The 22631-nt window shown below is 36.5% G+C and overlaps 1 protein-coding gene across 6 annotated transcripts in view; it reads right to left on the bottom strand.

Moving 5' to 3' along the window:
• The window catches only part of ADK (adenosine kinase), a 292330-nt gene that overhangs the window by 195874 nt on the left and 73825 nt on the right, over positions 1–22631 (bottom strand). For all 6 annotated transcript variants that reach the window (XM_040564497.1, XM_040564502.1, XM_040564500.1 and 3 more), the window contains one exon: positions 18490–18568. In XM_040564497.1, coding sequence (XP_040420431.1) covers positions 18490–18568 — 79 coding nt within the window. The remainder of the gene's footprint in view (positions 1–18489; positions 18569–22631) is intronic.

Here is a 22631-nt window from a genome sequence, read left to right as displayed (position 1 = left end):
AAGGGATGATAACAATAGATTTGAACAAAATTATGCAACTGTCTCATTTCATTACCTAAGGAACCCTAATCTATGCGTATATGCAAGTTAAGCAGCTACTATGATTAAAGAATTACGTTATAGTATCAGGAATTAAGTCAGTCAATGGTGTTATGCTTGCTTAAGTAAGGAGAATAACAAACCGAGAACATTTTTGAAACATTTTGCAGTGTCATGGACCCGTCTCAGCTCTAAGTTCTTATTTCTCACTCAGAAATTACTGAAGTGTTGTTTGGAAGATGTGTTATTTCTACCAATAAAGTTCACTTTTCTCATCTACTACTCCCCCTTTTCCATTTTGAACAGAAATTGTTGAGAGCACATGCAACTTGATTTACTGAGATACAGGGGCACAATGAGACTGAAAGAAGGGTCAAAGAAACAGTAGGCAAAAATCAACTGCCTGACAGCATTCTACCAAAGACACCCCATTTTCCCATGGAAAACAATCTTTTCTTTTTTTTTAAACCTTCTAGTGTAACTGTAGAGATAAATACTTCTAAAGATATATAAAAGAAAATCTTTATTTTCCCTTCAGTTGTCTCTCAGAGTCTTGTCAGAAACTCTTTATCATGTTTATCTTCCTTTACACTTGTATCTTGTTATTCAAGATCTCTGTATTATTTTCCTCCACAGAAAGCAAGAAATGAAATGGGCATTATCATTAATAGTTACTGAAAAGGCATAAACTTTCATGAAAATGGAGAAGTAAAAAGATAATAAAACTCTGAAATTCAAAATAGCATGATAAAAAGAGTTGAAGCAAATAAACACGAGGTATAATAATGGGTTATCATTTTTGTGTACTGTTTTCTCCTATTCTGCAACTATTTGTGAAAGCAAAAGAGCACACTGCTGCTTTTTTTTTTTTCATCCCAGTACTTTTTAATATATTTCCTTCCTGCAAATTAAAACCTGACCATAACTGCTAGCAGTAGTTAGGTGTAGTTACATAAACATGTGCTTCTAAACAAATAACCTTGTTGAAGTCACGATCACTGAAGGTTTTGCACTAAAAGTTTCTAATGTGCATCATCTGGCTATCTCTTCCTTCCAGATGCCCCTAGAACTTCACAGAAAAGCATTTCTTTGAACTACAGTTGAAATGTATGACCTAACAATTACTGTAGTCATTACAGCGTTCCATATAATACACCTCCACCAACAAATTATGGCCAAAAGACAGCACTGTCCAATTCGGAAAAGAAACATTATGCAATGTGCCTTTATCAGTGAGAACTGTCTGTGTGCTGACAGTCCCTGCTCTAAGGAGCAGAAATTTCCATCAGATACCAATACACTCTGAAGGCACAGGAAGGGAGAGGGAATCAGAAGGTATTTGTATTGTTCTCATTTCTGAATCAATTTTGAACAAAGGCCTTAGGCAAAAGCAAGGCAGGCAACTACTTTAGACCCTGAAGACATGTGCCAACTTAGTAAAATCAGAGTTCCCCTCTGACAGAGTACTCTATGTGAAAATAATCTCTCTTTTCAAGTATTTATGGCCACATGTAACAGTGGTATATCCATACAAAATAAAGAAGTCAGTGCAAATCACACATTCCTCCATCCATCCTGGATTTATTTTTCTGTGTTGAGCAAGTTTACAGGTGATTCAGAAAGCCGTAAGATCTGAGGTCACTCATTACCCTTGGAAGAAAGTTTCTGTGGGCTGATCATCAGGAAAAATCTAGGCCACAATCAGAAATGATATAAAACGGTCATAAAATATATCGTTTTACACTAACTTGACTCATTTGTCCTCTGTTAGGATGTGTAAGTTAGAGTTCATACCTATAAATTACTTTCTGCTATCTGCAAATTTGACTATTTCTTTCCAAATTTTGCAGCTGTTACTTTTAATAGCTCCCCTGTTTCTGAAGAGGACAGCCGTTGTGAAAGATCTTCACCACTAAAGGAGAAGCAGTCCCCTAGGTAGTCCAGTCAGCACATGCAGAACTTTGAAATTTAGTACCGTGGTCCGGAGCCAGTTTCAATATGTTATGGAGAACAAGCATACGCTTTCATTTCAGCCTTGAGTTGCCATGTTCTGCACCAAACAGCATTATTTTAAGCCCTGGGTATTTTCCAGGTATACTGTTGAGTAAACAAGCATGCAAGTCCCTAAAGTAAAATCTGTATCTGTCAGAATAACAGTACAGACTTCTGGTCAATAAAAAAAAATGCATTTTTAAAAGCTTTTATCCAGATTGAAGAAGATCTTAAGCTGTTTATCATTTTTAACAAAGTAAAATAAATTTTAAGTACTAACTTCTAGCAAAGGTTGCATCTTTCTGCTGGTATGACTTCTTCATGGACCTGGTTCAGCCCCAATATATTGCTTTTCATTTATGTTGATACTTCTTGGAATATTTTAAGTGATGCTCTCTGCACTGACTTGAAGGAAACATACAATTATTTCATGTCTGCATACTGACATCATTTGATAATGCCTGGGGTTTCGTGTGAACTCTAACTACCACATAAAGAAAACAGAGGTCTGAAACACCCCATGCAAGACAAATTACGCAACAAAGATGTCAGTTTCCATAGTATATCATTCCCAAACTTCCTTTGGTATCACTGCTACTGATAGTAGATCCACCGTTTGGATCTCTGAGCTATGGGCCAAGTAACAAACACAGATGTGTCAGTCTCCATCTTTTCTTTCATTACCCTTCTGATTAGACCCTAACAAGAGATGCATTAAAGTGAATGCTTATGGGCTGCCACACATCCATAAAACTCAACATAATGGAGAGGCCAAGTGAAGATCCACAATAAGGGCAGAAGATAGACACTTTTGGAATTTGTCCTTCAATCTGCTTTTCTGAAAAATTCCTAAGACATGAAAAGTTATCACACAGAAAAAGACACAGAAGCAAGTTGCTTTTCTTTTTCATCTTCCTTTATATTTAAAAGCTGATAAACTGATTACAGTTATATTTTATAATTATGTACTATCAAAAACAGCTCTGCTGTTCTCCTTGGAAGAGATGCAGATGTCTACAATTCAAGCATGATACTACATGACAGGCTGGACTCCACTCCTATGACAATATACTCAAACTTGCTCAAAAAAACCCAAAGCAATAAAGCAACAGTTTCTTAAATTAACATTGAGGTGCACCTTCTATAAGAACATTGGGTCACAATACCTGGCAAGGTAAGCAGTACCTGACAAATTCTCTATTAACAAAATAACAATTCATTAATATTGAAGAGCTACCACAGCTACCGTTCCTTCCCAAAGATTACTGTAAAAATAAATAAAGGAATGAAGGAAGGAAGCTTCTAGTATATGACATCCTGCCACTGCAATCTGGGTCCCCTTATTAGAAACAGATGGGTAACCTGGAGTGGCTCCCTAGGAAAAGGCCATGTTCCCTTCAAGTTCAGAATAGTGAAAACAGGAAAAGCAATAAGAAAGCTCAATAACAAGGTAAGATTACAGATCCACAAGAGGAGTTTGTGCTAGAAAGCAAACACTGGCAGAGATCTGGTGACGAGGAGGAAATTACATGGAGTTTGTCTTGTGTCAGAAGTCATTTGATGTTCCCAGACTAGCAAATACAACCATCAAAAAACCCTACAAACAACAGAAGGGAGGGGTGGGGGCTGTTTTTAAAATTTGTATTTAACCTGCCTCATCCATACCATTTTAAAACACAGCTGTATTAACAAACTGGGAACATTCAGTGTATTTTAAATGCTAAAAAAAAGCAAGGAAGGGTAATTGCAGCGAGTGAAAGAGGTCTCTTCTCCTTAAGCCAGATGCACCATAAAGGAGAAGTTCAGCTTCAATGGTCAGACAGCATTTGAGGGCATGAGTTAGGAACAATTTTGTGTCCGACCTCTTAACTGAACAGAAAACCTGTTTTTGGTAGTAAAAACCCCACTTTCAGTTGCCTTCAAAGTAGTATCCTAAACACATCTCGCGATGTTGGTAAAATGAGAAAAACCTGACAGGAACACAGGGCAGATAATGGCCAAATTCTGCCCCTTCTCCAACACCTTCTGGAAAAATGAAAGAATAATTACAGCTCACCTAGATAGAACTAACAAAATAATTCATCAATATTTCTCCATGAACAGATGAAAAGATATGAGAGAACCAAGAACCCTAAATGCCATCTCACTGCATCATGTTGCAATTAAAAAATAATTACCTGATCCAAGTTCTTGCTTGCTTGCCTTGGAACATAGTTACTATAACAATATTTTTAATACAGCATGCTATGACATTCTTCATTTCATAAGTGAAGCGACCTTGGAATTTAATTATTAATCTTTAAATTGATTTTAAAACTTACCTTGCATGCATTATTTTCCTAAAGGAAGCCTGAATGTTAATCCTGTACTGCCTCTCCAATTGATGCATTTACCTTTTTTTTTTTAATTAGTAAAAAAAAGTGTGCTATTGACATAGGGGTCTCTTGCACAGGTAGCTTCCTACAATCAAGCCCCAGTTACCTTTTCTTTTAATATTTAAGTGTCTTAGTCTCAGAATCTTTAAACCTTTGAACGGTATGTCATAGAAACAAAATATCACCAAAAATGTGTCATACTCAAAAGCTCACTGTTTTTTTATTCGCATATATATTCTGTGTGTACAGTTCACATTTTGAAACAGAAACTTGCTTTATTTTTAGCAGGGCAGCTTTGAGTCATGTAGTCTAAAATTCTAGCACAGTTAGATTGTCACAAAAAAACATCACACTTGGTCTACTTCACAGCAGCATTCCCAGCATAAAACTCAAATTTACATTATGTATGTAAATTTAAAAACTGTCATAGCTACAGTTTTTCAAATCATGTTAGTGCTTCTGAAAAGTTGTATTTGTCATACCTAAAGTCTTTATCCAGCCATACCAGAAATAGGATGGCAGAAATGGAAAATTTCCCTTTCATTCCTGCCTTCTTGCCCTTTTTTTTTGTTACCCACCAGTCCTGGATCATGCTAGATCATGCCCTAGATCCGAGACCATGCTTAGTGGAAAAACAAGGTACACAGTCTCTTGCAGGACTACTGAAAAGCATTTGAAAAGAAGCTCTCTTTCAATCAATAATGATGGCAAAACTTGTTAAATTGCCCAATTTATAAGATCACAGACTAGCTTATCAAAAAGAAAAAGGTTTCAACCTCTTTGAAACAGGTCTGAAGAAACAACCTAACTAAACAGGAGGATAAATGCTCAAAAGAGACTAATAATTTGAGAATAATTCCTTTGCCTTCGTTAAATGTCCTTTTCCTTACTCCCTCAAAAGAATGATTCTGTTCTCCAGAACTGATTCCTTCTACAAAGGGAAGAAAATAGGAGGTCATCATTTCTCTGAGATGCAAGCTTTCATTTCCATGACTCCAAAACGTCACCCAATTCTTAGAAGCGGCAACTAATGTTGGGCAAGAGAAAATACAAGAAAAATTTCAAAACCATTTTGAAAAATAGAATTTGAATGTACTGTAAGTCACAAGTATTTTAAAAAAGCAATTAATGATACAATAATTAATTTAGTGCTAAGGTATAACTGTAACTTAAGTGTATTCCTGTGGTGCTAACTTCTTGGTATTTTCAATATTTCAATTAAATCAAGCTTTGGAATAATAAAGAACTTTACAACAAATTAAATAGACAATGCTTGAATTTTTGGATCTGGCTCATTAGATGCATCACCACTAGATCTCATTTACAAAAATAGGGCTAGATGGTTGTTATAAGCAGCAGCGTTAGTAACTTTTCTTAGCAATTTTAAAAGGCAATTTATGTTACCATATTATTAAGATACCCATATTTCACGTATGTCAATTGCTACTAAAATTAATTTGAGGATCCAAATTTTTGAATTACTATAATTAGACTAATGCTGAATTTTGGATTACCTTTCAATTATCATAAGCTATATTCAGAAGTTGAAAACACAACCTGAGATCAAATTCCTTCTTACAACTTACATAGCTGAACACCACTGATCATAATCTGAACAGGTTTCCGTAATGCGTACCCTCTAGAGAGGAAAAAACGATTTTCAGGGCTCTCGCCTAGGCACAGAGCTGTGACTCATGAGCAGGGACATATTTCCATGGAATAGCTCAGTGGTGTTTAACCAGCAGCCTACTGATCCCATTCCCAGGAACCCTTGCCCTCACTGCAAGAGCAATTTAGTTGCTCATGACATATCTACTGAGCTACTGCAGCTGACAGCCTGGTAAATTAAAATAAACCAGCACCTATTTTCTCTTAATATTTTGGTCTGCAGGTTGCAGCAATTCAGCAGCTGTTACAGAACAGGATGACCCATCTCTAGATCACAGGTGAGAACTGCTGAAGCCACACAAAACTTACCTTACCTTATTCAAACACTCCGTAGTCTCAGCTCGTACACCGTGTATTTTAAGAACCAGAACGGTGAGTAATAGTATTAGGCATTTATGTCAACAAGTTTCCTTCTTTGTTTAATAATAACCTACTGTAGAATATGGAACCAATCTAGAGTTATGTAGAACCTTCTGTCAGGTAGAGTCTTTTTCCACACTAGATGCATGGAAAATGCAGAAAATCCCAGTTCATCTCTGACAGTCAGCCCTGGAAAGTTATCTTAAAAAAAAAAATTAAAAACTTGTTATTTTATTTATGATCTAAACAGAATGAGATCACTGATTTCAGGGTATATTTTTAAGAGACAGACTAACAAACTTTGTTAATCCTACAGCACATTTGCACCACTATAATGACAGTGCAAGACAGACTTCTGCTCTTAGGGCTTTCAAATATATCTCAATGCATTAATGCTGCCCTTGACAGAACAAGAGTAAATCATTTTCTTGAATTAATTCATTTATTCAGCAGACTGTAGTGTCATGAAGAAACTCAGTAATAATTGGGTGTAGTCATTTCACTTTACTATTAAATCTAAATTTAACTCTTCTTACACAGACTTGTATATAATATGAAATATATATTGTATCAGTAAACATTACTTAAATTCTAAACTCTCTGCATCTAATGCCTAAAGATGTCTTAGTAAATCAAAGTAGTCTTCTCATTAGAAGCATGGAAAAAGAAAAAAAAAAAAGCTGTGCGTGTAAAAGCAAGCAAGTTTACCCAAGTATTTTGTTTCCTGGGGCAAATCTGTAGCGATTTGGGAAAAAAAAATGCAAAAATACTTCAAACGTGGTTCAGTTAGTCCTGATACTGTGCCATGTGTGAAGATGGGGGAAGATTCTCAGGTAGATACTACAGTGAATAGCTAGGGCAAGTATGCAAAATCTAACTATTCTGCATATATGATCCTTCTTTCACTCAAGTGAAACCTCAGAGTAAAAAGCAGAACACAAGCTCAGAATTTGATACAAATACAAACCCATCAATTTTCACTGTTCATTAGGTACAGCATAACAAGAAACTAAGCAGAGCTGCTGCATGTATGTCTGAAGAAATTCAGAGTACAGAAGAAGCACACTTTCCTTTCAGGTCCTGTGACCTTTTTGTGCACACCTGGCAAATACTCTCCTAGAGTTGTTCAAAAGTGGTTACTGGCCAAATCCTCCAAAATAGTACTTTGCAGCAGGAATAAATGAACTGCAAACCTCAACACATATCAGAAAAGTAACAAGCTAGAAAGTTTAGATTTTTAAAACAAAACCAGACATGAATACCAGTAGTAAGCATACCCACAGGCCAGCTCTCACAGCCTAGGTGTAGGTTAACTGCTGATGGAACAGTCCAAGGACAACACGTTGCTATGGGGTGTTCTTTACATTACCCTATATGCTTTCTTTGAAGGGGAAATCTTGCTCTTTTCCCCTGAAGCACATAATGGTAGTCACTGCAAATGCCAGTTAACCATCCAGTGTACAGTACTAACTGGTAAGGCAATCCTACATGTTCCTCTGAAAGCATCCTCAAATCGGAGAACACTACCCTACTTCCTGATCAACTGATCAAACTAGCTGTCCCTCTCCTTTTTCATTCTTAAAAAAACTAGGCAAGCTCCCATATTAAATTTCTATTCTGATAAACCATAATTATATTCATCAAATACACAAGAGACAGGTATACTAATTTACTATAAGGCTACAAAGCAAGTCAGCAGCAAAGTTAAATTCAGAACTCAGAAGTGCAAAGTCTGACATATGTAAGCTATTGAAAGAGAAAGGAATGGTTTTAAGCAATAAGCCTATGAAAATACCTAATAGATATGGAGAAAAGTTAAACTAAAACTTTCAAAGGAAAGCAATGAGTCTCCAGGTATAGTATGTTATAATACCTGCATAGAGTTCTTAAGTAACACTAAGATTTTCAGTGTCCTTTTTTGGGAAAAATGTACATTCCCAAAGTATTTTAGAGATGTGCAAGAAACCCCTGTAATTTGACATTTCCGATTTCCAGGGCAATTATCTCCCCACTGTATCACATCACTTAATGTTAATTAATTGCTAAAGATGTAGTTATGTAACTTATTGAGCTGCTACGGATAAAACAGCTCCTGAGCTTTCAAGACTTGAGTGGCATGCCAAATTAGTACCAGTGAAGCACAGGGATTTGCCCTCTCTTCTGAGACTGCCAGATGTACAAGTCTTTCTCCTTCCAGTGTCAGGTAATGGCTACAAATCAAGTAAATGTCATTCAACCATTAGTGCCATCAGCCGGTCATTGCATGGACAGTGTCACCACGTGAAAGGTTCTGAGCAAGTCCTGTTGTCACTCGAGTACAGAAAGGTTGGAAGGTTCACAGGATGGCACCCTTAGTCCCATAGATGTGGCTCTGCGGTACCTCCTGCTGTTGATTTTTTCACAATAAACCCCAACCTATTATTGTGTTACCTAAAAACATGTTTGTTTTCAGGATAAGCGTAAGTTATGGAATGTATTAATTCATCTCATTCTCATATATAGCATGGCTCACAACTTAGACGTGGCTTTTGTTCAAGAGAAAACAAAACCAATTAAGTTTTACTCCACTCAGCTGGATATTAGGTTAAATACAGAGCCCAACCTCCTTGGTCGCTTTTGAAAAAAAAAAATTTTTATTTATCTTTTATAGCTCCAAAATATGGTGCTAACAAAGCTAACCAGGCACAGAAACTGGGTCAAGCAACAGGCAGCTGAATTTCACTTCCAACAGAAGAAAACTGCTACCATTTATACAATGTCTTCTGATTCCATGTGGGTGACTGATGTTTGATGACTCTGGAATATGGAAGCAGTTTTCAAACATTTAAATAAAATACAATTGTGGATGGATGAACAGAGGCCACATGCACACTCCAAAGCTCAAACACAATGACAAGAGGAGAGTTTCAAGGTCCTATCTCAATGGACTTAAGGGGAAATGTGATTGCACAACTATTTACTGTTTTTCCAAAGTGATTTTCGATGTCTTACTAGGGGAAGATACTTTCCCCACGGTTCTATTGGTGCTGCTTGTAAGGGACATGACCTGAAGAAACAAGTCTATGTGTTTCAAACAGGTGAGTCCATGTGACCACTGGCCAGCCACTCAATTCCGTGCCAAAACAGGACATTTAAACTACAATGCTTAACATTTACCGTCTGTCTGCAAAGCCTGTTGTAGACTAACAATGGTATGACTGGAACTGCCTCATTTTCAATAGCACAAGTTTAGGCACCTTGCGTTGAAGGGAATTTGAAAATCCCCAAAAATGAAAGAAAAATGCCACAGGCTCTTTAGAACGTGGTTTTCTGACCATCTTACTATTTGTTAAACTTACATTCACAGTCTACAAATGTGCACAAAGAATTGTTGTACACAGTTACTACTTGCAAGTCACCAATACCAGTATGCATGAAAAAAAAAAAAAGTTTGCTATCTTTAACTTTGAAAAGTTAGGTTCTCCAGCACTGCATCATTTATTCCCAGTACCTGGTCCAGGACCACAGAAACAATGTATGGGGCTTCCTTCGTAAGTCCAAGAAAGCTTGAGAAGTACCCAGATTTGTAACCTGGGGAAAACTTGCTTGGAACTTTACTGAGTTTGCCATAGTGCTAACATGTTTTTTTTGCTTTTTTGAATTGTTGCACATAGCTCTGATTAAGGCTTTGAGACCAACTGAGGTACAGTGGAGTAAAAGGTCTAGCAATCTTTTTGAAGTATGTAAATATTCCAGAATTTCTCTGGTATCTGCAGCCATCAGCTGAAGCATTACAACAAAATGGCTCAAGCTTCCCAGTGTTACAATTCTGAAGAAGGAAGGCTGTTCTGTCAGAAGCACAGCCAGATCACTGCAGTGCTGGTACAGGCTATTTTGGAACTGCATGTTAATTACAGCATGTCCTTAAAAGGAAAAAAATTAGTAAACTGATGTCACTGGCATGTGACACTGTCCATCATGACACTAACAATGGGACACCGTCTTTGCAATAGTGGGAAGAGCTACTTTTCTATTTCCACAGAGAAAGACTTATTCAAATGACTATTTCTGTCACCACTGAGACATGTTTTGTTATTCCTTTTCTAAGGAATAACTCATGAAGACTGGCCACAGCATTGTGGACAGATGCCTAAGAGGTTCAGTCTACTGGCTACTAGCACACACTTTAGCAAGGCATATATAAGAAAAAATAGCTGCAAATCTCAACAATTTGTTTTTCCTCCTTTCTCCTCAATAGGTTTGAGAAACCGGTATCTGACTGGAAGCTACACTGGTGGTGTGTTACGCTGCAGGGCATAGCAGAAACACACTGGAGCTGGCAGAGGAGGGAACACATCTCAGGACTGTTGTCTGGCAGAGAAGGTGAGACTATACCCTAAGTTTATTAAACCACAGCAAACAAAAAAATGGTAGTGAACGCTTTTTCATACTTCTTCTTGAAAGCTGGACTGGACTACTGAAAATATTGGAAATACCTGTTTGCTGGGACCACCAAGACCATCTGAGTGGGAGGATGTAATGAAGTTGCTTAAGGAATACAGAGCATGAGGCCAAAACATACTCTCTGAGGAATTTAAGATTCTGACCCAAATGGTTCAGAGAGCAGGGAGCCTACCTCTCTATTCCACTACTCTAGAAACTGTTTTTGAAGAAAGCTATTTGTGATATAAGTATTTAACCACACAATAAGCAGAACGGAGAACTTTTATAGTTGATAGCATGATGGGTTCCATAGAAGAATGATGGGTCACAAAAGTTGTATCAACCTCAAAACACAACAAAGGATGTTGGGGTGACTGCCCTGTTAACTTTTCCACTACCTCTCTTCCAGTTATGCATATTCAATACATTCTGAGACCTGCTCCTGAGCCAAACCTTTCCTCCTGCTCTGCCTCCATTTAATTAATTGTATAGAAGTGATACTGAAATTTTCAGTAGCAAGGAAAAGATTAAATTCATTACAATTATATACCTATTTATATAGAATGATAAGAAGGTGAGGAGAATCACTAAATTACTGAACACTGAAAAAGTAATGTGATATGAACTTTGTAGAGTAGATATGGTAGTAATGTTTATCCAAGGGTACTTGCAAATACATACAAATTTTAACCATTATAGCCAACTGCAATGAAGCAAGTTATAAATTCTACAAGATTATGGTGTTATTTATATATATATATATATATATATATGAATGTATTTTTTAAAAGAAGTTATGCCTGCAAGTATTTTTATAGATAAATCTGTAGATTTACAGACTATTTTTGGATTAAACACAACATGACCCAGTAGACACATACATTTAACATAAAATCAAAGTTTGGCTAATTACTCACAGAAAAAATAGTAAAAATTAAAAAAAAAGAATCTAAGTCTTCAGCACATAACACATACTATAAAAAAGCATGGATCAGTTCATTTTTCAAAATTAAATTTCTGAACTTGTCAGTTTATTAGAATGCTAAAAAGCCCAATCACTTTAGATCAGCAATGCTAGATTGGGTTAGAAGAATAAAAAACGGGATGAAGTTGTGAGTCCTTGAAATATAGGCTGACAGTGGGCAAGTGTCATACTTCCCGTAACTACAGAATACAGTAGGACTCAAGTGCTTAGAATAACTTATCATCATATGATTTCCTCTTATTATTATTGCTTATTATTGCATTTCAATCCACACATTATTTGGAGTAAAGGAACAAAGACTGTAGTTTAAAACCAAGCTTTACTGACACATCTAGCAACAGTATCTAGGCTTTTTGCAAAAGATGTTGTACAACCACAAAACCCAAAAGCTTACATTTAGATGGTGAGAGGCAGTGCGGAAAAAAAAACACCAAAAATCACTACTATTTGATATTATAAAAACATTATTGTAAAGTCCCAAGAGTATCTATAAGAAACCTTCCAAAGAATTATAAACTTTATGTTTTTCCCTTATCTGCCAGTTCTACAAATTCAAATTGAAATGTGTCAAGCTATGTTCTTCCAAGTTCACCTGGCATCACTAGTAATAAAAACGGTATAATGAGAATTTCACAGTTCTTCTGAGAATGAATAAACGACAGAATATAGCTCTCTCTAATGGCTAAGTTAGATCCACAGCAACAGCAGAACCGTTAGAAAGAAAATAAGCTATTAAGAAACCGAGCGTAAACTAAGAGCACCCGTTCAGAGCAAGAAGAATGTGACATTCTTTATACGCACTTTCAGAAAAACAAGAACAAAAACATGCTCTGTTTGTTGCCAAGGTTGTGTTGTTTAAAATCCAAGTTATAAAATGCTATCAAGTTACACTTGAAATCCAACACTTGAGTTAGAAAGATAAAACTTCAAAGACTACTTATTCTAAGCTCAGCACTCCAAAATCAAAATAAACACTGATAAAAATCATGCAAATATGGCCTGGTCAGCAATAGCCTGCATGTGCAGACAGGGCATACATCTGCTTTAGATGCTTTAAAGTCGTGAGCCCTATTAAAAGATTCGGATATTTTTTCCCCTTTCCAGATCAATGTCTGTTACTAGACATGCACATAGTCTTAATTAAAATAACAGAAAGAAGCTGAGTAGTAAGACACTGTATTCACATATCTGAATTTAGTTTGTTGGCAGAACTCTAAAACAATACATTTTTTATGAACTGCATGCAGTTACATGTATGCATATTTTATAGATCTAATATAATGGATCCAATCATTTGGAGGGATTGCAAGAGCTCAGATTAAAGTAAGATGTCACATATCATATTAGATATAAAGCCAAAATTTAATGAGACAAGTAAAGGTCAGAGTAGCAGTACATTGCAGCTTCAACTTGATACCCCCATTCCTCCCTGTTCTTAAGTGTGCAACATAACTTTAACTTTAAACACAAAGCAAAACAAAAAGTCAACATAAAAGAATAATTCCAGTGCAAAGATCAGCAAACCAAAGGTAAAGGCTATGTTCTACTCCAAAAACTAAATGATTGCAATTTAGTTTATCATCTCTAGTCCTCATTTCACAAAGCACCATCAAGCACTTCAGTGAGTAATGCCTGAGTACTTCAAGTTTAATCCAGAGTTTGAAGTTACTGACACTCCCTAATGGTGAGCCAAGAAAAAAAAAAAAATCTCAACAACCATGCCTAACAGTAACATAGTGCCTCAAAGTCCATTACCTGCATTTTTGTTGATAAGCTGGACTCCAACTGTTTTCTGTATTGTACTGCACACAGGACAACCTTCTACTATTATCCCTCTTTCCCTCTCCCCATTCTTTTTATGGTCTGTCTGTTCTTGACTAAACTTTCTACTCAGAACTGAAGTCTTAAAGGAGAACGTAATTCTTTCAAGACTACTTTTCCTTAAGGCCTTAGAATCCAATCTGTTCTGGTTACCTGTTCTTTTCCAGATGAACTAATTTAAATTAGCAAATTATTAGCAAATTGCAGATGCAAGTGGACAATGGAAAACACATTGGTAAGAAAAATGGCTGGGACAGTAAGGGACACAGAATCAGAGCAACATTGTGATTTTTATATTGTTTTTTCTCCTTCCAGATTATTTCCCATCCTCTTAAGCCATTTTGTCTTTTCCCTCACACACTTTTTTCTGTTTCCATTTTCCTCGCTTCTTTCTGTCAGTATTCTTCTCCTCGTGTGAATTCATATTTCGAAGACATAATTTGCTGTTTGTTTAAAACTCATTAAGGAATAAGAAAACTCAAATCTTAGTTATCTTTTCCATTTTTATGCCTGTTACAGTCGTTTCTGGAATACTCTCTCCTCATCCCTAACTTGACCTAACGGTCAAGCCAAAATCATTTTGACTTCCTCACTCTTTTGAAGATCAACATATGTTCAAACAACATTGATATCCCCAGAAGACTTGAATATAAACATCCTATCTCAATGGCTTTATTGGTTTACTTCTTAGGTAGAATTAAATTAATTCTACCCTTTCACCATTTTCAGGGATTAAAACATATAAATACACTTACACAATACACTACACAAAGAAACAAGAGTGATACTTCAGGGTTTCTGGTCCTTATTCCATCCTTATGGCCATTATTTTTCATCTCCTCAATTTATAAATCAGTGTTCTGGACCTCTTTTGCAAGAAAATCGTTTTTTATTTGCTCCTTCCTTTCCTTTTTACAGAGCTTTCGCCCTCCCTGATTGTTGTAATGCAAGCAGAAAGAAACATGTTCAGAAATCTGTCTCCTCCACAGCACTTCCTCAATAATCATAGAACCACAGAATCATAGAATCATTAAGGTTGGAAAAGATCTCCAATATCATATGGTCCAACCATCCCCCTACTACCAACGTCACCCACTAAACCATGTCCCTAAGCATCCTTTCTGTTGTCCTTACTACATCCAGACCTTTTTCTTCTTCAACCCTGCCGATAAACCCTGTCCCCATAATGCACACTTAGGGCAAGAAGCATTCAGCTTTTTGATTCTCACAAACCTCCAACCATACCTTGCTTCTGCACCATGCCATACATTCAAATTCTGTTCTACAGCAAGACAATATTGAAGAAATTTACTAAAATTCCCTTTAGTACCTTACCTGCCAAAATCTGTCTTTAAGGCTGCACACTTCAGATCTTTCATTTCTGTTAAGTTGCCAGAAAATTCCAAGTAATTCTGCTCTTCACGGCTTGACTGCAGTTCTGGTTAATTCTTTGTATACTTTTACAATCTTCATTTCCACTATAGTTGCTGCTTTAAACCTTTAGTTCCAAAACCCATGATTTAAGCCTCATTTTCTTCCCAGTTTTCTTCGTAACTCAGAGCTTCTTCCTATTGCTTCTTTCTGTACTTACCATCTCAAATTTCTCACACATGATAAATACAGTACTTCTACGACTACTTTTTCTTTTTTAAAAAAAACAAGTTGTCTTATCCTTCTCAGGAATATTCTCCTCAGTGAAATCTACTCAACAAAGAGTATTCCTATCTTTACAGGCATGACAAAAAAATACATTGAAAGAAATATCCAAAATATCTGAGAACGTTTAACAGAAGTGATGATCACCATACACCATGTAAGCATGCTTATGGACAGTTTCATTTTTCCTTTTGCAACAAATACTTTAAGTTTGCCCACTCATTCTGCCTTTGGGTATTTTGGTTTCAGCATAGTGCTGCTTTTCTGACTCTTAAAGAAGCAGATAATTTGAAACAAACACCTCAATGGCCCCTATTTATTAGTTGCTTCTTAAGTTTTTCCCCTTTTCTATTCCAATCATTTAATTAACTATTGTCCAATTTTCCTACTACAGTCCTTAATACACTATTACCACTCAGAAACAAACTTCTAAAAAAAGCAGTTGACAGACTTCAGAGGCTGTTTGCTCATTACCCACAACTGTAGTCAAACTGTTGTATTCCACTGCAGTCAGTTTTCCAACGATGCTTTTCTTCAACATACTCTTATTCTTACCAACTTAAAAACTCTCAAACAAAATTTCAAGTTTCTATCTCACTTTTTTATTAGCACTTTTTTTTTTTTTCCAAAGGTATACCTACAAGGTAACACAAGCTGAGAAGTTTTAATAAGAATTTTATTCTTGGGATTTCTTCCCTGCTTATGTTCTTGGAGAGAACCTACATTCACTTTGAGTGTTCAGAGCTCTGAACTTACTTATTGCCCCCCTACTTCTCAGCCAGCACTCAGGCTTCTTGAATTAGTTTTTGCTTTCTCCTGCTGTAAAATATAAAAATATATTTGCAGCAATACTAAATGGAATATGAAATATAAAAAATATTCCAATTAATATTGCTGCAAAATTCCAATTAATATTGCTGCAAAAAATTCTTCCAGAATTTTAATTTTTGGTTTACATTTAAACTTTTCCCCCCATCCTCAAATTTCTTCTTCTGCCAAAGTTTACAGAATAACAGCTTCTTCTAAGATTTCCAGAATTCCCTTTTCTCTCTCTCACCCTCCCATCCCTCATTTTAAAGCCTTTTAGTGATGTTATGTTATTCATGCACAACTGTTTGAAGTTTCAATCTTACTTGAAACGAAAACTAGGAGATGACAACCCTTCTGGAAACAAATTCAATTCCAGATGGCAACTGGAGCTGAATGAGGCTCCCAACTCAGAGCCAAGGTAAAGGGATAAAGCTCACTGACAAAATCTCTTCAGCATAAGAAAGGAGTATTGACATATAAACTTCTATGTTTCACTGCTTTAAATCATTTTTTTTTTTTCAGTCACACTATACGGGTTCTGTGCACTTCCTAGTGTAATTATTGAACACCTTGACTTCTACACTAAAAGGCAGTTAGGTATTTAAACAGTTTAGAAATAAATTTGCTGAGGTCAAATAGGTCATTTCAAAGAGAGATGGAAATGAAATCCTAGGCTCTTTGAACACTTCAAAGTTAGCAATTCTGAATTTACCATGTGCGTTTGCTTATAAGCCTCTGCAATCTAGAAGTAAGAATTTCATGACTGTACTAGTAGTTGCAGAACTCCCTTCAAAAAGTTGACCTCTACTCACCTGTCATGGAAGAGATTGGTTGACCCACGGGTCAAGCAACAGTTTACTGACGCAGAATTCATTTAATTACTTGGTTAGAGCTCTTCTGATACAGTTTTGTGTTGCTGATTTTTTAAATATCAGACGCGAAATTGGCTTGATGACAGAGTAACAAACTAAAAAGCTGTGAAAGCTGTCTGTATTTAAAAAGCATTGCCATTTCAGAATTACAATTCTATATACAATAAAGTGCACGCAATTTAGATTTACTCTATTGAGAAAATGTTTTTCTACAGAAACATTTGACAAGACATTTAGGGTTTATAAACATGAAGACTTCAGTAAAAGACCAGCCGTATTTCTTCATAGAAGCCAGCTATGGTAGGTGAATTGGGAACACATTTAAAGGATCACTCTCTTTTTTTCATAACCTTCCCACTGCACTTGCACATTAGAGTACCTGCCATAAGCAAATATCAGACAATATTGGTAGTTTGAGTCCAACTCTGAAATAATAAAAGCAGCAACTACTTTGTACAAAGAAGCAGCAACCACTAGTATAATGCTTTTTCCCTTTTTATTGGTGGTGGTGAGGAACCTTTGTTAATTCATAACTTAATTTCTTCCAAATGTTCATTTAATGTTATCTGGCAGTAAGTTTTAATTATATAGGAAGTGTGGAAGTCAATAAGCCAGGATCATTAACAAAAAGGTTATAAATACAGTTTGTATATTTTTAATTATAGGATTTGTACATCTATCACACAATCTAAAAATATACACACAAGTATATACCTTATATACTTCTATACAAGTTTATACTTTTATACGAGTATTTTGACGAAAGGCATGTTTTACTTGTAAAAAAATCTAACTATACCTCAAACCCAATTCATCATTACTGTTCTTCATTGTACTAGCCAGAAAAATTATCCTTTTATAAAAGAAGCTTTGCCTTTCAATCCTTTATGGACAAGCTTCCAATTCCAAGTTCCTACAGGATAAACGTGGTTAGCATCACAGAATAAGAAGGTCCCTTTTAGCCCTCATCAGGTCAAATAGTGCACTTCAAGCAGGGCCAACCTCAAATTTAGATCTAGTTGCCTGCAGACTCATTCTGGCCCATAACAGAAACCTCCATGGACAGTGATCAAAGCCTTTGCTAAGCAAACTGTGTTTAACCATTCTCCTTGCACTTTTTTTCCTTACCATGGCAGGCCTCCTCACTGCACCTAGGGACCTTGTCCTTGCCTCTTTGCTCTTTTGCTGTACATCTATGAAAAAGGCCTGGCTCAATCTTCCTTAAAAGCCTTCCTCCCCCGCTCCCCTTACCCTTTTTAGGCAAATTATGGTTGTAACTGTAACCTTAACAAAAAGTATGTGAAAAGAATGAAGAGTAAAACTTCAAAATTGATCATGTCAAAGATATACCAAAAAACATACTCTGGGAAACACAATCACACGAATACATTGAGTAGCACTCATTACAAACATAGGAGACAGCACAGAGCATCAAGTTAATTCCAACTCAATATTTGAAAGAATCAATTATTTTTAAGGAAGAACAAACCTGGGCCACTTTAACAGAATTCTGAGTAGAGCCACCAGCATGATATTCTACTTTGAACTTTTTCACAAGTTCTTCAAATCTATAAAAAAAAAAAAAAAGGAGGAGGGGAGTTAAACACTACAATTTCTTTTGCAATAGAAAATACAAAGAGCAGGAGATAACATCATGTTATTTGCAAACAGGAAATTCAGATCCATTAGCTGTTACACTTGGTACAAGCTGGAAACATTATCTAGACTTGGTCCAAATAAGAAAATAGCATGTGACTGACCTGAGTCCTTTACCTTAAAGTTGCAAGTAGAGTAAATAACTGAAACAAACATTATCTGAAGCAAAAGTGTGATTGTAATGAACTTTTAAATTGACAAAAATATATGCTTGAATAAAGGAATATTATGACACACAGACATTCAGATACTCATCCCTTCACGTGAACCTAGAAACAATGTGATGTTAAGTGAGAAGAAACAACTGTGCTGTGTTTCAAGTTTTCATGTGAAATACTGCGTTTTGACAGGTGAAGGACTTCTGTGAACAAATCTAGCACTCTGTTAGAAAAGGCAAGCATCTCCTGATGAGCTTTCAAATTTTCAAGTCATACTGCTATGAAAGCATTGCATTTTCTGGTAGCATATTATTAGGTTTGAACAACAAAAGGAAACTTGAACTTTTCAGGGAAATATCTACCCTCGTATTTCAGATCAAACTTAAGAGTTAAGACCACCCAGATAAAATTCTATCAGACACTCCTCCTTGCCTAAGATACATTTTGCATCTCAGATCACAGTTCACCGTATCTTGAGAATCAGCCTTTTCTCTAGTCACAAGATATAGAAAAGACAAGTGTCACAGGAAAGGAAACCAGAATAAAGGAGTTGGAGAGACTGCAGGGAAGCTGAGCACAAATACCACATCATGCCTTTAAGTTCCAAGCATGCTTCAAAATGAATGGATTAAGTAACTGGATTGACAACCTCAGAAGACATTAGACTCAGGAGGAAGTACTCCTGCAGGCAAACTAAAAGGTTTACTGTAAAAATCTGTTTGCACACTTGAGGGTCAAAATGACCTTGAGATCAACCTTAATTAATAGCATAGGTTTTTCCTTAAAGTCCTTTAACACTAGATGCTTAACTTTAACAATGAAGCTTGCCCAGTTAGGTAAACTACTTTATTTCAACATAGCTTATTGTATTTAACTCTATCATCTCTTAAAACAATGACATCTTTATTTCAGACACAGTAAAATTGAATACTACCTGCCAAACCTAGTTCTAGTTGCCAACCCCCCACAGCCTGAAAAACCTTATAGTATCTGAACAATGGCTCTGGGGACAGATTGGTCAAATAATGACAATTTAAAGGGTTTTGGTTTTCAATACCATATTACTCATAAGAGCATTTTTATTTCTACAATACTTCCTATTTACAATGTTTGAATAATGAGCCTCTCACCCTAGCAAACTACCGATGGGCAGGCAATTAGAAAGAACCAAGAATTAAATTACTACATATGCTTTTCACAGTTATCCACACTACTAATTATCCACCAATTCTATGTCAAGCAATTGAAACCTCAAATGATAGCAAGTAGCTGAGAGGGGGGAAAATAACAAAAACAACAAGTCTCATAACAATTGCTTCTCAAAGACATACAAACCATCATGAACCAATTAAGTGTTTTGACAGTATTTTTTCTTAAATTTAATTGACCTTTTCAACCAATTTGAGTGTGTGCTGCCCAAATCCCATGGTTATTTTTGCATTTTTATTCATCAACAAGCATACTAATTAGTACTTTAACTCCTTTACCTAAAGACATCTAATGTTTTCATGTCTGTATTATACAGTGGCACTTTAAACTTATGCACTTAGTGTACTTTAATGGATGACATACAATAGAAGCTCTAAATTTACTTGGCTATGTATTTAAATATTTCATTTTGCAGTTTGAAGAAGCATCAAAATAAATAAGTGGTATCTGAATATGGAAGAAAACGATGGAAAGAAATAGCCTTAAAATACTGTTCTTAATGCCAAGATTTCAAGGTGACAGCTACATGATCAAAGAAGCAACCTCAACAAATTTTACAGTTATTAACAGAAAATGAAAAAATGACCACTGCCTTCTGCTATTTCAGACTTAATGTTGAAAGGCCTAACTCCTTTTCTTTGAATTAATATAGTAACTGAACACCTCTAAAGAGCCATTATATAAAATGGAACAGGGTTCATAAAAATGCAAGAAAAGTACTTTTGCTCATCATTTGCTATGACCTATCAAAACGACAATACAAATGGTATTGTTTTAACCCACAAGAGGCTGATAACCAAATCATATCACATATGACCTCAAAATTAAGACTGCCAATAGCTTTTTATCTTAAGTATATGAAAATTTACACATTTTTCAAAATGTCAGTAGCTGGCACAGGAAGCGTGGGAAAACTGACTTTGCCATTATCTGCTGTATGTCTGACCTGAAAAGACAAGACTGTGTCACACCAGCACGCTTCAGAAACATGGCATTTGCTTTTATAAAATTCTCTGTTTTAAGGAAGGAGGTTCAACTGGAGAAACTTCTGAGGCCTGCGAATGCTGAACAGAGCTTGCGTGTGTGCTTCAGGAATAAGCTGTTATCACACACGTAGGATAATTCAAGAAAATTAGAACCTTATGAGCTAGACTGAATAATATTTTTGTTTCGTGCCCTACAGCTGTTGGTCTTTCTGAATATTTCTTAAGGGTCTGCTACATCTGAGAACTGTGACCTTTTGCCTGACCTAGCAACATACCGTTACCTTAAATAACAGAATAATAAATTCCGCCATCAGCACCACAGAGGGGGCCCCTGTTTTTGGATGTGTTGACCACATTACAACATACTTAAAAAAAAGTTTACGTTTGCAACAGCATGTGTTTTCAGCTGTGATACTGTTGATCAACTCTAGCACTGACTAAGGAGGATATGTTAATGTTTTGCTCAATTATACTGGAGACAATAGCACTTCTGTCAGTTGCTCCCTCCCCCTTTTAAAATAAAAAAAAAAAGATTGACTCCTTGAACTTGATGCTGAAAGGTGAGCCTTTTCAGTAACCTGACTTCTGAGAGCGCTAATGCCTATGAAAAGTATGAGAAGGCAACTGAAGAAGCTGTTATATAAAAAAAATCAGTAAGAACAGAAACAAGTTGGTTTGTTTTTTTTAAAACAAGTTACACCTCCTTACACTATAGGAGATGGAGGCTTATTTCTAGAAGGCATGGATGGCTCTTACAGATGCCATATTGTGGCCTCAACCAAACCAGAGCCAGCTGTTAGGACATCCCCCCAGAGAGTCCTCCTTCCTCCCTCCTTTTTCATCACTGCTGACAGTTTCACCACCCTGCCCATCATTCACCCATTCCCAGCATCCCTCTCTATCTCTCTGGGTCCTCTTCCCAAACCTGCTATTCCTTCTCCTAGCATTTCTTAAGATGGAGCATTTCATTTCTCATACTGAAAAACTTGCTTATCTCTGTATCTAACTGCTTCAGACAGAAAAGTCCCTGCATGGTGGCTCTCTCTCAGCTCTCTCTTTACCCCTCTCCTAGCCCCTTTCTCAGCCACTTGAAGCAGAATCTGCCCCCCAGTCCCAAGGCCCGGCAGAGCATTACAGCACTCCGTGCACCATCCTTCATTCCAGCACTCCGCGCACCATCCTTCATTCCGCACGTTCACATCTACAACAGCCCTGGGGCACAAAGCAGTCAATACAAATACCTTTTCTCTCAGTAACCCATCATACCATCCAAGGTCCAGTTACTAGCATTTTCTATGAATATTAGCCCACCTACTTTAAATCTTCCTTCAGACCACCTTTCACCACAATGTCTACAGAAGTCATCAGAAAGGCTGGGTGATTTCCTGAGGCTATTCTCCAGCGTAATGACTGGTAATCCTCTCCTGGATCGATACCCATCTCTTGTGGCTTGCTTCATACACCGAGTCTGAAGCTGTTTTGAGCTTGGACTGTCTGCTTGTTCTATGCTACATGACGACAAACGGTCATGTTTGGCTCACCATGCTTTCAAAACCAAGCTGGTAATAAAAATAAGCATATAAAACACACCCTACAACTGAACGCAGACAACCTAAGGAAAT

This window comes from Cygnus olor, chromosome 7 (genome assembly GCF_009769625.2).
Source record: "Cygnus olor isolate bCygOlo1 chromosome 7, bCygOlo1.pri.v2, whole genome shotgun sequence".
NCBI classification, from domain to species: domain Eukaryota; kingdom Metazoa; phylum Chordata; class Aves; order Anseriformes; family Anatidae; genus Cygnus; species Cygnus olor.
This window is presented reverse-complemented; position numbering and strand designations above follow the sequence as displayed.